The 11,395-nt window shown below is 64.3% G+C and overlaps 4 protein-coding genes across 4 annotated transcripts; 1 reads left to right on the top strand and 3 right to left on the bottom strand.

Annotated features, from left to right (window-relative positions):
* Nucleotides 1-849: 849 nt before the first annotated feature.
* Nucleotides 850-3,273, top strand: MNEG_9339 (hypothetical protein; the record flags this gene model as incomplete). Its single annotated transcript, XM_014042192.1, has 7 exons — nucleotides 850-1,058; nucleotides 1,225-1,330; nucleotides 1,496-1,609; nucleotides 1,802-1,960; nucleotides 2,244-2,340; nucleotides 2,644-2,885; nucleotides 3,169-3,273. 7 exons carry the CDS (start codon nucleotides 850-852, stop codon nucleotides 3,271-3,273), a joined length of 1,032 nt encoding a protein of 343 aa, XP_013897646.1.
* Nucleotides 3,274-3,985: 712 nt separating this feature from the next.
* MNEG_9338 (hypothetical protein) lies at nucleotides 3,986-6,548 on the bottom strand (the record flags this gene model as incomplete). The annotated part of the gene is made up of 6 exons (XM_014042191.1): nucleotides 3,986-4,439; nucleotides 4,825-4,991; nucleotides 5,166-5,445; nucleotides 5,690-5,852; nucleotides 6,078-6,297; nucleotides 6,483-6,548. The coding sequence occupies 6 exons, from the start codon at nucleotides 6,546-6,548 to the stop codon at nucleotides 3,986-3,988; spliced, it is 1,350 nt and encodes a 449-aa protein (XP_013897645.1).
* An 845-nt stretch (nucleotides 6,549-7,393) lies between these two features.
* Nucleotides 7,394-9,677, bottom strand: MNEG_9337 (hypothetical protein; the record flags this gene model as incomplete). Its single annotated transcript, XM_014042190.1, has 4 exons — nucleotides 7,394-7,573; nucleotides 7,981-8,157; nucleotides 8,388-9,365; nucleotides 9,642-9,677. 4 exons carry the CDS (start codon nucleotides 9,675-9,677, stop codon nucleotides 7,394-7,396), a joined length of 1,371 nt encoding a protein of 456 aa, XP_013897644.1.
* Nucleotides 9,678-10,486: 809 nt separating this feature from the next.
* MNEG_9336 (hypothetical protein) lies at nucleotides 10,487-10,765 on the bottom strand (the record flags this gene model as incomplete). Its single annotated transcript, XM_014042189.1, has 1 exon — nucleotides 10,487-10,765. The coding sequence occupies one exon, from the start codon at nucleotides 10,763-10,765 to the stop codon at nucleotides 10,487-10,489; it is 279 nt and encodes a 92-aa protein (XP_013897643.1).
* Nucleotides 10,766-11,395: the final 630 nt, after the last annotated feature.

The raw sequence follows: 11,395 nt of genomic DNA, 5'->3' as shown, positions 1-11,395 counted from the left end.
CGGGAGGGGGGCGTGCCGGGGGAGGCGCCGCGGTGGGCGCGGCTTTTCAGCGACGACGAGTGAAGGCCGGGGGGCGTCACCCGCGACTGCACGGGTGACTGCAGCAACAAACAGGAGCGGCGGCATAACGAGCAGGCGCGTCTGTCGGCCTGGGCGTTGCAATCAGGGACGACATTAGTTCGTCCTCCATTCCGTCGCACCTCTCTGTGACGGCACGCGTGTCTGTGACGCCTGCACCATGGTAATGAGCTCTGCAATCAGTACGGCTGTTGCTGGGGGGGTAACGGCCACTTCAACGGTGACAGCCGATCGTGACAACACCATCCACGCAGACATTGGATACATGAACTTGAGGGGAGACATATTAAGAAAGGTTTGACCGATTGAGCACGACTCACCCATGCCCTTTCTCGTTGGCCACACCCGACAGCAAAAGCACTTTCACCGTGATGCCGCTGCGCACTGCTGGCACCCCGCAGCGCACCCACCGACTTTATGTACAATTCAGCTTGAAGTCTTTCGATTACTCTCTTACTACGTGCGTTTGGTCCTGCTAAAGTCCTGGCGGATATCACCCTGCCAAGATGGGCCCAAGAACGGGTGCCACTCTGTTGGGTGTGGCATTGTTGACCGTAATATCATCAGCACAGTGTCCAGTCTCATACACGGGCATCCAAGGCTCATTGCTGTTCGGGGGCCTGCACAGCGCGCAGTGCACATTGAGCAATACCGGACAGAAATGTCCGACACGAAGCCCTAAATGGTGAGTTATTGAACTTGATGCACCATCAATTGCGCTCTCGGCCGTCCGCTGCCAGGGGTCACCCCCGCCGGCCAGCACACCCGTGAATGGTGCCCGCGCATACCGCGCCCTGCGACGCGCGCAGGGTGGAGGCTTGCCAGAACAATCCTGCCTGGGTCAAGTTTGCGGTGTGCAGCCAGGAGCAGCGGGCGGCAGGCCTGCGGGTTGCACAGCAGCTGAGAGGCGGCGCCGCGCTGGGCGTCGCGCCATGCGACCTTTGGCCCTACTTGCGGGGTCGCACACTGTGGCTTCTTGGGTGAGTCATTCATGCCGGCAAACGCTCTTACGGTTCCGCAATCCAGCATCAAATGCTGCCAGCCTCGCCAACCCGAGCCGCTCAGGGGCAGCCGCCTCCACCTCGTCCAGCGCGCGGTTGCGGCCGCAGCACACACAACCAACGGCTCACCACGCCCTCTGCGCAGGGACTCCCACTCTAAGCAGCTGTTTAAGGCGCTTCAGTGCTTCTTGATCGATTTCTGGGACGGGCGCGAGTGCAAAGCCAGCGGCGATGACAACCTCGTGAAGCAGGTGCGCCAGGGGAGGGGAAGCCGGCGAGAAGCCGTGCTCCCTGACAACGCGTGGGCCTGGCCCCAGCTCAAATGTATGCCCCCCGACAATGCGCACAATCAGGACACTGCACAAAAACAATCCTTCTGTACAAACACCATTTTTCCCTCAAATCTTGCCCCACAGCTCGACGCCCTGCCCCTGCGGCCCGGCGAGTCCCGCTGCATACACCTCTTCGGCAACGGCCGCGTCTGCTTCGTGCATGTTGTGCTGGGCACCAGTTTGCTCAACAACCCCCAGGTGACATGCTGCGCTGCACAACGGTTGACCACACGCGGCTTGCAAGCCCAAACCATAAGGTCAACAGCATGGGGCCCGTGGACATGGATCCTCTGCACAGGCAGCAGGCTGAGCCCACATGAGCATGCGCAATCGAAGCTTAGCAACCGCACCTCGCTGCGCTCGACCTAACACCCACATTTTGCCCGCCAGGTGGCCAGCAACGGCGTGCTGACCCTCTTGAGGGAGAGGGGCCTCGCCAGCCGCGCCGACATATTTGTGCCGCAGTTTGGGGTGTGGCACGCCAAGCAGGGCGACGCGGGGCTGCAGCAGCACAGGCGCGCGCTGCAGACCCTTGGGGAGGACTTCAAGGTGGGGCTGGGTGGGTGCGTGCGAACTGGCTGCGCGCTGTGCGCGCATGCATGTGTGTGTGTGTGTGTGTGTGTGTGTGTGTGTGTGTGTGTGTTGTGTTTTTGAAGGTTGGCACCAACATTTGAACCCGTGCATTGTGTCTGCGCGCTGATCCAGACTCGGCATGCGCCCATGCGCGGGCGCTGTGGCCCCAGCAGCCGCATCTCCCGAAAACCTTTGCTACCGAGCTGCTACCAAGCGTCCGAGCTCGCCTCCCGCGCCATTTTTTTGCTGTGCCGTGCAGAGGAATGGTGCCCAGTGGCCGCACATGGTCTTCCGGGAGAGCCCCATGACTCACGACAAGGACGTCCAGAGCAAGACCTGCCTGCCCGCCGCAGCAGGTGCGCACGCACCCATCGATGGCGTCGGGGTGGTGTTGTAGGGGCGGAGTTGACCAGTGGGCACAAACGGCTTCGCGGACACCTGTGGGCCCGCCTGTGTCCCAAGGCGTGCGTGAGAAAGAGGAGCGGTCGGGCGAAGCAGAGGGCGGAACCGATAGCGGCTCGCGCAGGCCCCCCACTGTGTTCCCCAACACCTTCCCCATGTTCTTTTTCATCTCACCCAACTCCACGAGGTGAACCGACCGCGCGGCCCGCGCGTCTGCCCCTCAACCCCGTCCTCGTCGTGCGCCGCCCCCGCCGCAGGCTGGATCTACGACGCCGCGACGGGCACTGTCTCACTGAGCCCCGCCGCGCGCTCGGACAAGGCCGCGCTCATCACGCGGGGCGGGCCCATCAACTCGATCGCGCGCGAGGTGCTGCCGGGCTACGGCCTCGCGATGATGCGCGGCTTCGACCTCAGCGTCCCCCTGCACGCCTCGCATGTGGGCGCGAGGGGCGTTGCAGAGCTGGACTGCCTGCACTACTGCCAGCACGGACTGCCTGAGGTGGGGGGCCACGCGGGGCGCAGGGCGCAGGGCGTCGGCGCGGGCGGGCGCCGGCATTTGGGCGTGGTGTTTGTGCGCCCGGCAGGGGTGACGTGTGGATTTGGCGGGATTCAGGACGGTCAGCACAGTCAGGCGTGTGGGGGCCGGCAAAGCACGATCGCTCTTGGATGGTTGCATGGTGACCGGGGAGGCGCGCACCCCTGTGCTGAACTGCACAGCAGGCCTCGCTCATCAACCGGCGGCGGCTGACGCCAGCCCCCTTTCCCCCCGCTCTGCTTCTCAGATCTTGGTGTACGAGCTGACGCGGCTCATAAAAAGCGGCGCCGCCGGCATCCAGCAGTTGCCTTTCGCACCGCCCCAGCAGCGCCTGGTTTGCAGCCCAATTTAGGGGGCAGAGCCTCCAGTGTGGCAGAGCGCCTCCTTGAGCATTTGTGCATATGTGCAGGACTGCAAATCAACAATCTCAACAGAGGGGGTGAGCATGTCGCTGCCACAACCTACGCACAGCGGGCCGCGAGGTCACGTAGTTGCATTGACCTGTGGGCTTTCCCTTCGACAGCGCAGCATCCATGGGGCCACGAGCTTGTCGACGGCCGTTTGCAAGCGCCGGCGCCGTCAATGGCGCGCCGCGCATACATTACACGCGCTTGGAATGCACTCGTCCTTCTGCTCATATCATTGGAATCAACGAATTTCCCAGTATCTGTAGCTAGCTGCATCTCCCAATTTGGTGTGGTGTACATACATTCGTTGGCTGGCTGTCTTCTCACGTGGTCTTGGGCTTTCAAAAGCAGTGCTTTCTGCTGAGACATCAGCATGTCTTTCAACTGTTTCGCAACAGCATTGCTGCCTCCTTGCCGATACCTTTGGCAGGTGATTGCATCATCACTTTCTTCTGCGTGGCCTGGTTGAGGCGCATTGGACGGGTTGTGAGAGCGCCGGCCGTGCCGGGCACAGCACATGGCCAGGGTGGAGCTGTGTAAATGAATTACCTGTCTCCCAGCCACGCAGTGATGTGCTTGTTGCCCAACAGCATCGGCAGCCAGTGACACCCCAGGTGCGGAGGTTGCAAGGTAAAACAAGCCGAACACATCTCCAAGTCACCCTGCCTGCCCCGCCGCTGCGCCGGGCCCCTCCGGCTGCCCCGCCGCTGCACCCCTTGCAATCTGCGCATAAACCACAGCGCCGGACGCCGACAGGCCAGCGAGCACGTCAGCGCCTGCAGCCTTGGTCACCCCGAGCCACCGCGCGTCACCCCTGAAAGAGAACGCGCCCCCGCCTGCCCGCGGCCCGTCCTCGTCATCAGCCGCAGGCGGGCGTGGCGCTGCGGCCGCCGCGGCGGGGGCCTCTGCGGCGGCGGCAGTGGCGGCGGCGTGCACCGCCGCGGTCCCGTAGGGCCGCACGGCGACGGGCGGCGGTGGCTTGCCCCAGCTGCCACAGACCACTTCCGAGTCCAGCCCAGAGGCGCACACGTACAATGGATTTGACTCCAGGAACGATATGTGGTGCACAGCCTGCCGCGTGGCGCCCGTCCACTTGTCCGTGCACCGCCACCTGCGCAGACGTCGGTCCCGAGTGGCGCATTCCGCACGTTTTTGGGGCCGTGTTTGGTGGCGCCGGCTGTGTCATTCGGCTCTCCCCTCGGGCTCGTTGGGCAGGGGGCTGCGAGCCACACTGGGCGTCGGCAAGCGCCGAACCCAGACGGGTGTGGCACCGGTGGTCGCAGCAGATGATATCTGTCATCGGTCAAGGCACACCAGCCAGTGCCTCAGAACGTACATGTCTGGGTTTCAACCCCCCACCATCTGTGCACGCATGCACGAACGTGCGTCTGCACGCGTGCACAGATGCTCACACGTGCACACACATAGGAAACACATGCACACACACAGCTGCCAAACATTCACATCACACGCGCACACATGCACTACGGCCGCACCTGCGTGGGTCAATCATCTGCACCGCCCGCTCCGCCCCGGCCGCGCCCAGCAGGCCACCCTGCGCCTCGCACCAGCCCAGGGCGTACAGCGGGCTGCCAGGCGCAGCGGCCGCGACGCGCTGCACACAGCCGCCGCGCTCGCCCGCGCGCACGTCCCAGATCGACACCTGCAGGGCAGGCGGGCGGGTGGGCGGGCAGGCACGAACTGTTACAGCTTCCTCGGGCTCGTTTCAGTAGCCGACAGGGCCTACTAGAGGTGGGCGTGCAGGGAGAGCAGGCGGTGAGGCCTCAGAGAAGCAACGGCTTGCATGCCTTGACGCATGGGCTCGTCAAATAGGCACCGCGCCTCCCCGGCGTCGCGACGCGCGCAGCCCGAGCGCCGGCCCGCTCGCCGGGCCGGGGGCGCGCACCACGTGCGTCTCTGCCAGCGCCAGCGCGGCCGCGCCGCCGCCGGCCAGGCCTGCTGGCAAGAACTCTATCGCGTACGGCTGTGCCGACGCCCGCAGCGTCCTCACGCGCGCCGCGCCCTCGTACACCGCGACGTCGCGCGCGAAGCCGCGGGCGGCGGCGAGCGCCAGCGGCCCCGCGCGGCTGAAGGCGACGCCCGCCCAGCCGCCCTCCCTGGTGGGTGGGTTGGGGAGAAGGGCGCAGGGCGGCGCGAGGGCTTTCGTTGCTATGTGTTCAAATCGATGCAAGCCAATGCCGGCGACAACGGTTGCTGGCGGTGCCCGCCTGATGTTCGTTGCTGTCACAATGCTTGTGGCGGCAAAGCGCGTGTGCTCGCGGCGCCACGCCGGCCGCGGATGAAGAGGTGAGAGCCCCTGCGCGCCTGAGGGGGTCCTCTGGCTCTAGCCGCTCAACAGACTCGACCCTCGCCCCCGCCGCCGGCTGCAGAAGCAGCGGCTCGCCCCCGTCCGCCGCGGCTGCGTCCGCCAGCGCCGACGTCGGCGCCGCTTGCTGCTGCTCGATCGCGATGCGGGACAGCGTGCCGCGGCCGTATGCGTCCACTGTTGCGAGCATGAGGCGGCCTGCGCGCACGGCGCGTCATCATTGAACAGGCTGTCAAGGGTTGTGTTGCTTGGTCAGCACACACCAAATATTTTAATTTCGGCTTGCTGCTTTGACTTGTCCCGACCAGCATTGCATTTGCGTCCCTAGAGGACCTGACACTGAATCACAAGAACCCGACATGCGGCATACAGAGCAGTGCCTGCTGCCTGCCGGCCCCTCGGATCACGCACACCCCAGGTCACCTTCCTCCAGCTGCCGCACGGCCAGGCTCTGCACCTCGCCCGCGTGCCGCAGCTCCCCCAGCCGCTGCGCCGGCGTGCCCGCTGCACGCGCTGGGATCACGACCCCCTCCTTCCCCACGCGGCCGCTGATGCAGCCGGCAGCCTGCGCGCTGTGCCAATACACGCTGGTGCCCGACGCAAACACTGACGCAAACAGTTGCTGGTCGCCCTGCTGCGGCAGCTGCTTCACGGTTGCGGTTTGCGCGAAGGCGAGGAAGGTGCGGTCAACCAATGTCTACTCGTGCTGCTGCAGTCGGCTTGCTGCAGAGGCGAACCATGGCGCGCAGGTGTAATGTACATACAATGGCCATGATATGTATCTATCCAATCATATATGGTGCAACACCCAAAATGCGCGGCACTCACCACTGCGGCGATGCGGCACGCGTGCATCGCGCCAGGTGACAGCTTATCCTGCAGGCCTGCCGACATTGTGAACAGGCTAGCCACACTTGGTGGCGGCAGGCTGCTCAATACATCAGGTTCTGGCTTTGCCTTCTTTACCACTGCATGCGGATGAGCCATTTGAGCCCCGAGAATGACAGATCAACCTCGCAACTCAGTCTGGGCCAACTCTGCGGGTGCACGAGCACATATACATTGCAAAATCAATGCAACATACATTCACGCGGGCTCGACCCTTGAGACTTGCGGCCTATCTGTGACAAACTGTGCCCGATGTGCGCAGCTGCTTGCCCTGCCCAGCTCATTTACATCACACTGTGGCATGGAGCGTCCTGCACAGGAGGACGGCCTGGAAATTGGTGGCTCAACACCACAGTAATCTGAATGGAGCCATCTTAGAACCTTACCAAGGCTCGTTGGTTTCAAACCCCTCACTGCCTATGCATGACAGTGGTCAACAGCCTTGCCTGCCCTTTGCAGCCCCGAGCCACTGGCAGGATAGGCGCGCTGTTTACCAGCACTAACGGATTGGTACAAGATGTGTTGATAAATTGGCATGCACATTGGCCGCATGCGCACGAAAAAACATTGATTCTGGCCCCCATAAAGCATCGCGCATGTGTTGAGTGCCCCACAGTGTCGCATCCTGCAAAATTCGACTGGCCCCAAGTGCGCATGCATGTCGGCGCGCCGCCCGTGAGTGGCGCGATTTTATATCGCGTCATGTTTATTCACATCCACTTCTTGCTAGCTGCGCCCATGGAAAACACGCATGGCAAGCTAGAAAGCCGCATGGCAGTCACCTCACTGTACGGCGGAGACGGGTGAATGGCGACCGTGCAATTTCCGCTGACCCACCCTGCCGCCGCCCCTCACTGGCTCGCCGCCGCGTCAGCCTCAGCGTTGGAGTCCTCACCGTCTGCGTCCAGTGTCCCGCTGGCCATCTTCTGCAGCAACAGGCGCAGCATGTCAAGGCAGCCGCCCATCTCCCGCTGAAACTTGGCCATGCGAGCCAAGTCCTCCACTGCAGCAGAAAGCCGCGCGCGCAGCGCCTGTTCCACACGCGTGGGTGGTTGTGCATGTATGTGAGAATGTGTGTGTATGTGAGATTGTGTGTGTATGTGAGAATGTGTGTGTATGTGAGAATGTGCATGTGAGATTGTGCATGTGAGGATGTGTGGGTGTGCACATGCGTGTGTATATGAGTGTGCGTACGCCTGATGCGCGGTGCCCACGCATGCATGTTGACGTGCTCGACTCACAGCATCACGCCATCAGCAGAGCAAAGGACTCTAGCCGCTGGTAGCATGTACACATGCGTCAACTGCATGCCAGCAGCACCAGCTGCTACTCAATATCATTGCAGCACCCAAGATTGCGGCGACACCTCGGTGCATGTCGCTTCCCGGCTCTGCCCGTCTACTCGCCCAGACAACCGCCTGTCTGCCCCGCCGCAAACCTGCTTGTCTACCAAGCCGCTGCTGCCCGCCTGCTCCAGCGCTCCCTTAAGAAGGGAGTGCAGGCTCTCGAGGCACCGCACGCCGGCCCGGAGCCGCGCCTGGGCGCCGGCCGCCTGGTGGCCCGCGGTCCCGGCCGACGACTGCATAGAGCCGACCCGCTGCTGCGCCTGGGCCAGCTGCAGGCGAGCGACCACGGCCGGGAGGCGGAGAAAGACATTTGACATTGGACTATTCACCGCGCGGAAGCAAAAAAAAGCCGCATGCCTTCAATCATGTGGATGGGGCATTACATGCGTGCAACGTCCTAGGCATGCAGTGGCCCCCATATGCCCTCACCCTGCACGTCGACATGCATGCGACCCTGCGCATGCAGCGGTCGCATGCGTCATGCCGCACCCCGCCCCACCTGGATCTCCAGCTGCGCCTTTGCCAAGCCGAACGCCGCCGCGCCGCCGCCCGCTATTGACCCTCTGAGGTCGTCCAGGCTCGCCATGCTGGCCCGCAGCATGCTGCCGGCGTCCAGCGACGACAGAGAGACCGCCGAGCAGCCCGCGTACCCGCCGCCCGTGGTGCTGCGCCCCAAGCGCCTCGATTCCATAGAGCACCGGAAGAGCGGGTTATCGCGCGCCAGCCTGCCAGAGAACGCGGCGCTCGCACGCGCGCGGGCCCCGGCCACGACCGCGCCGGGGCTGCTGCAGCGCCCGCACGCGGCGAAGCCAAAGCCGCTCGTGCCGGGCTCGTCGCCGCAGCCGCCCACGCCGCCGAAGGTCGGTCCGCTGAGGTCGCTGCGGGGGCTGCATGGCGCGTCTTCCTCATCCATCTCCTTGCCGCCGAGGCGCTTGTCGCAGCCGATAGGCGAGCAGCAGCGCACCGGCGCCAGGCGCGCCGCGCTCGGAGAGCAGCTCCAGCTTGAACGCACCGCCACCCCACCTCCGCCGCCGCTGCCGCCGCTGCTCCCACCGCCGCTGCCACGTGCCTGGCGCAGCAGCATGGGCGACTGGCCGGGTGAGAGCGGCGTGGGTGGGCCCTCCGAAGGGTCCGGGCTGCCGCGCTCGCGCAGGGGCGCTGGGGACAGCAGCTGCTGGTCTGCCGCCACATCGCACGCCGGCCCCGCCGCTGCGACGCAGCCGCGCGGCGCTGGGACGGGCCGTGCGCCCGCCGCCTTGAGCCGCGCGTTGGCCTCTGCCAGCGCCGCCGCCAGCTGAGCCAGCTGCTGCGCGGCGATGCGTGCCGCATCCTCCTGCTGGATCTGCTGCCGAGCAAGCGATGCGCGCAGCTCAGCCCCGTCCTGCTGCGCTGCCGCCAGCTGGCCGGGCAGCTCGCTGGGCGACTGCGTCTCCAGCACTGCCCTAATCACCCTGACCTGCTCTTCCTTGCAGGTCACCTGCTCCGTGAAGGGGGGAACGTGTGGGGCTGTTGGCTCTGGGGCGGCGCGTGCTGGGACGGCCGCGTAGCGTGTGTGTTGTTGTGCGTGGGGCGGTTGGACGAAAGGCGGTTTGGCGTCCAGCGCACACAGTGACGTTTTGTCTGTGCCCATAATTGCAGAGTTTGAAATCATCTCGCCATGCAGGCTGTGGAGTGCAACCAACAACAGGCACCAAGCTGCCGCTGCTGTTGCTGACGCTGCTGTTGTGGGCGTGCTGGCGTCCAGGCCTCATACCTCCATCTGCAGCTCCGTAACTGCGGCTGATAGCATCTCAACTTTGCACTCATATGCCTCCAGCGTGCCCTAGAGCGGGGATTCGTATGTAAGAACGCGCCGGGCGATAGATCGCGCGGGAGAACCTTGGAGGCCCTGTCACACACCTGCAACACTGCTAGTTGTTTTTCTGCACATGTGGGAGCGTCTGGGGCATGGGGCTCAGCCCCCCACAGGCTAGCCAGCAGCGTTGTCATGGTGCGTGTGTAGGCGCTGCAGCTCGCTCAATCCAGTGTACAATCTGCATTATAAGTTGACATTGTACGCGGCAGCCATGCGCATACGAAGTGCTGCAATACACCAACATTGGGTTTTGGTCAACTTCATGCCTGCTTGCGTCCTGATTGCTACAGGCCAGTGCATCAGTGCAATGCTGGTGCAGATGGGCAAGCGCAGCACATGCAGCAATTCTTCAGGTGACTTTCTTGAATTTTCATATCTTCAGGGCAAGACTATGACCCAAACGGGGGTCTGATGCGGCATCGCCGCTCGACAACCCCTGATGCACGGCTGCGAGTGGCTGGAGGGTGTCAGGTGCAACACAATGCACACTGCTCCCTTCTGCACCCTGCATGCCCACATCGCGGTGCCAGGCACTATTGTAGGTGCGCAGTTGGCCACGCGGTGAATTTGTTACTCAACCGGCACTCGTGCACAAAACTTGATCCATGGGTCAACATGAAGACGACACAGCAACACCACTCCGTTTTCAAAAAGCCGGTTCTCAAGCTAGACGATTGTAGTCCAGCCACGGCGCATGCACCCAGCCATCCCACCGCTCCATCCTCCCACCGCGCGCGGCGCCGTCACCGCGAGTACTGCGTCACCTCGCCGTTGGCCGCGATCAGCATCGGCTGCCCATCGGGCGCGACGATGACGGGCTCGCCGCGCGGCCCGTAAACGGGGCGGCCGTCCTCACCCAGCAGCACGGGCACCTGCCCAGAGCTGAGTAGCCGCTGGTACTCATCAGCGTCTGGGAAGCCGCCGCCGCCGTCGCCCGGCCCGGCGCCGCTGGGGCCGCCAAACGGCGGGCCGTCGTACCCCGGCGGCGCGGCGCCGTCGGCGCTCGAGGCGCGCTGCTGCATGAGCGCTGCGCGCTGCGCGGTGGCGAGCTCCTCTTCCTGCTGCTTGATGGCCTGGGGAGGGGGGGCGCCGCGAGCGGGGCTGTGTATGATTCGCACGCGATTGGACAGATTTCTACTGTTCCTCGTTCTTTGTATTTCAAGGCAGCAAGCGCCTCTGACAGACGCCCGCAGCACACAACCCAAATCGGCACCTGGACTCTGCGCGCCAGTTGCAGCTCTTTCCACCCGCGCCGCCCTGCCTTCAAAAACACACCCAGAACCCGCCCTGGTCCCCGCCCAACGACCACAACCAAGTACAGGTGCCTCCCTAGGGCCCCACGCGCCCCTCATCACCCTGGCCCTTTCGCGCCCGCCACCACGCTGCAGGGCCCACACACCCGTCCCCCGCACAGCCCCAACAACCCCCAAACCCCCTCTTGCTACGCTCTCCTCACCCGCAACTCCTCCCGCGCCTGCCTGTTGTTGGGCTCCAGCTTGACCACCGCCCTGAAGTCCTCCGCCGCCTCGGGCACGCGGTACAGGTGCTGCCGCGCTGTGCCGCGCCGCAGCAGCGCCTTGACGCGGTCCGCGGTGCTCAGATCAAAGCCCAGGGCGCGGTTGCAGTCCGCTTCGGCCTGCTCAAACCTGGGG

This window comes from Monoraphidium neglectum (assembly GCF_000611645.1).
Source record: "Monoraphidium neglectum strain SAG 48.87 unplaced genomic scaffold scaffold01901, whole genome shotgun sequence".
In the NCBI taxonomy this organism is placed as follows: domain Eukaryota; kingdom Viridiplantae; phylum Chlorophyta; class Chlorophyceae; order Sphaeropleales; family Selenastraceae; genus Monoraphidium; species Monoraphidium neglectum.
The sequence above is the reverse complement of the archived record's forward strand: the minus strand, read 5'-3'. Positions and strand labels throughout refer to the sequence as shown.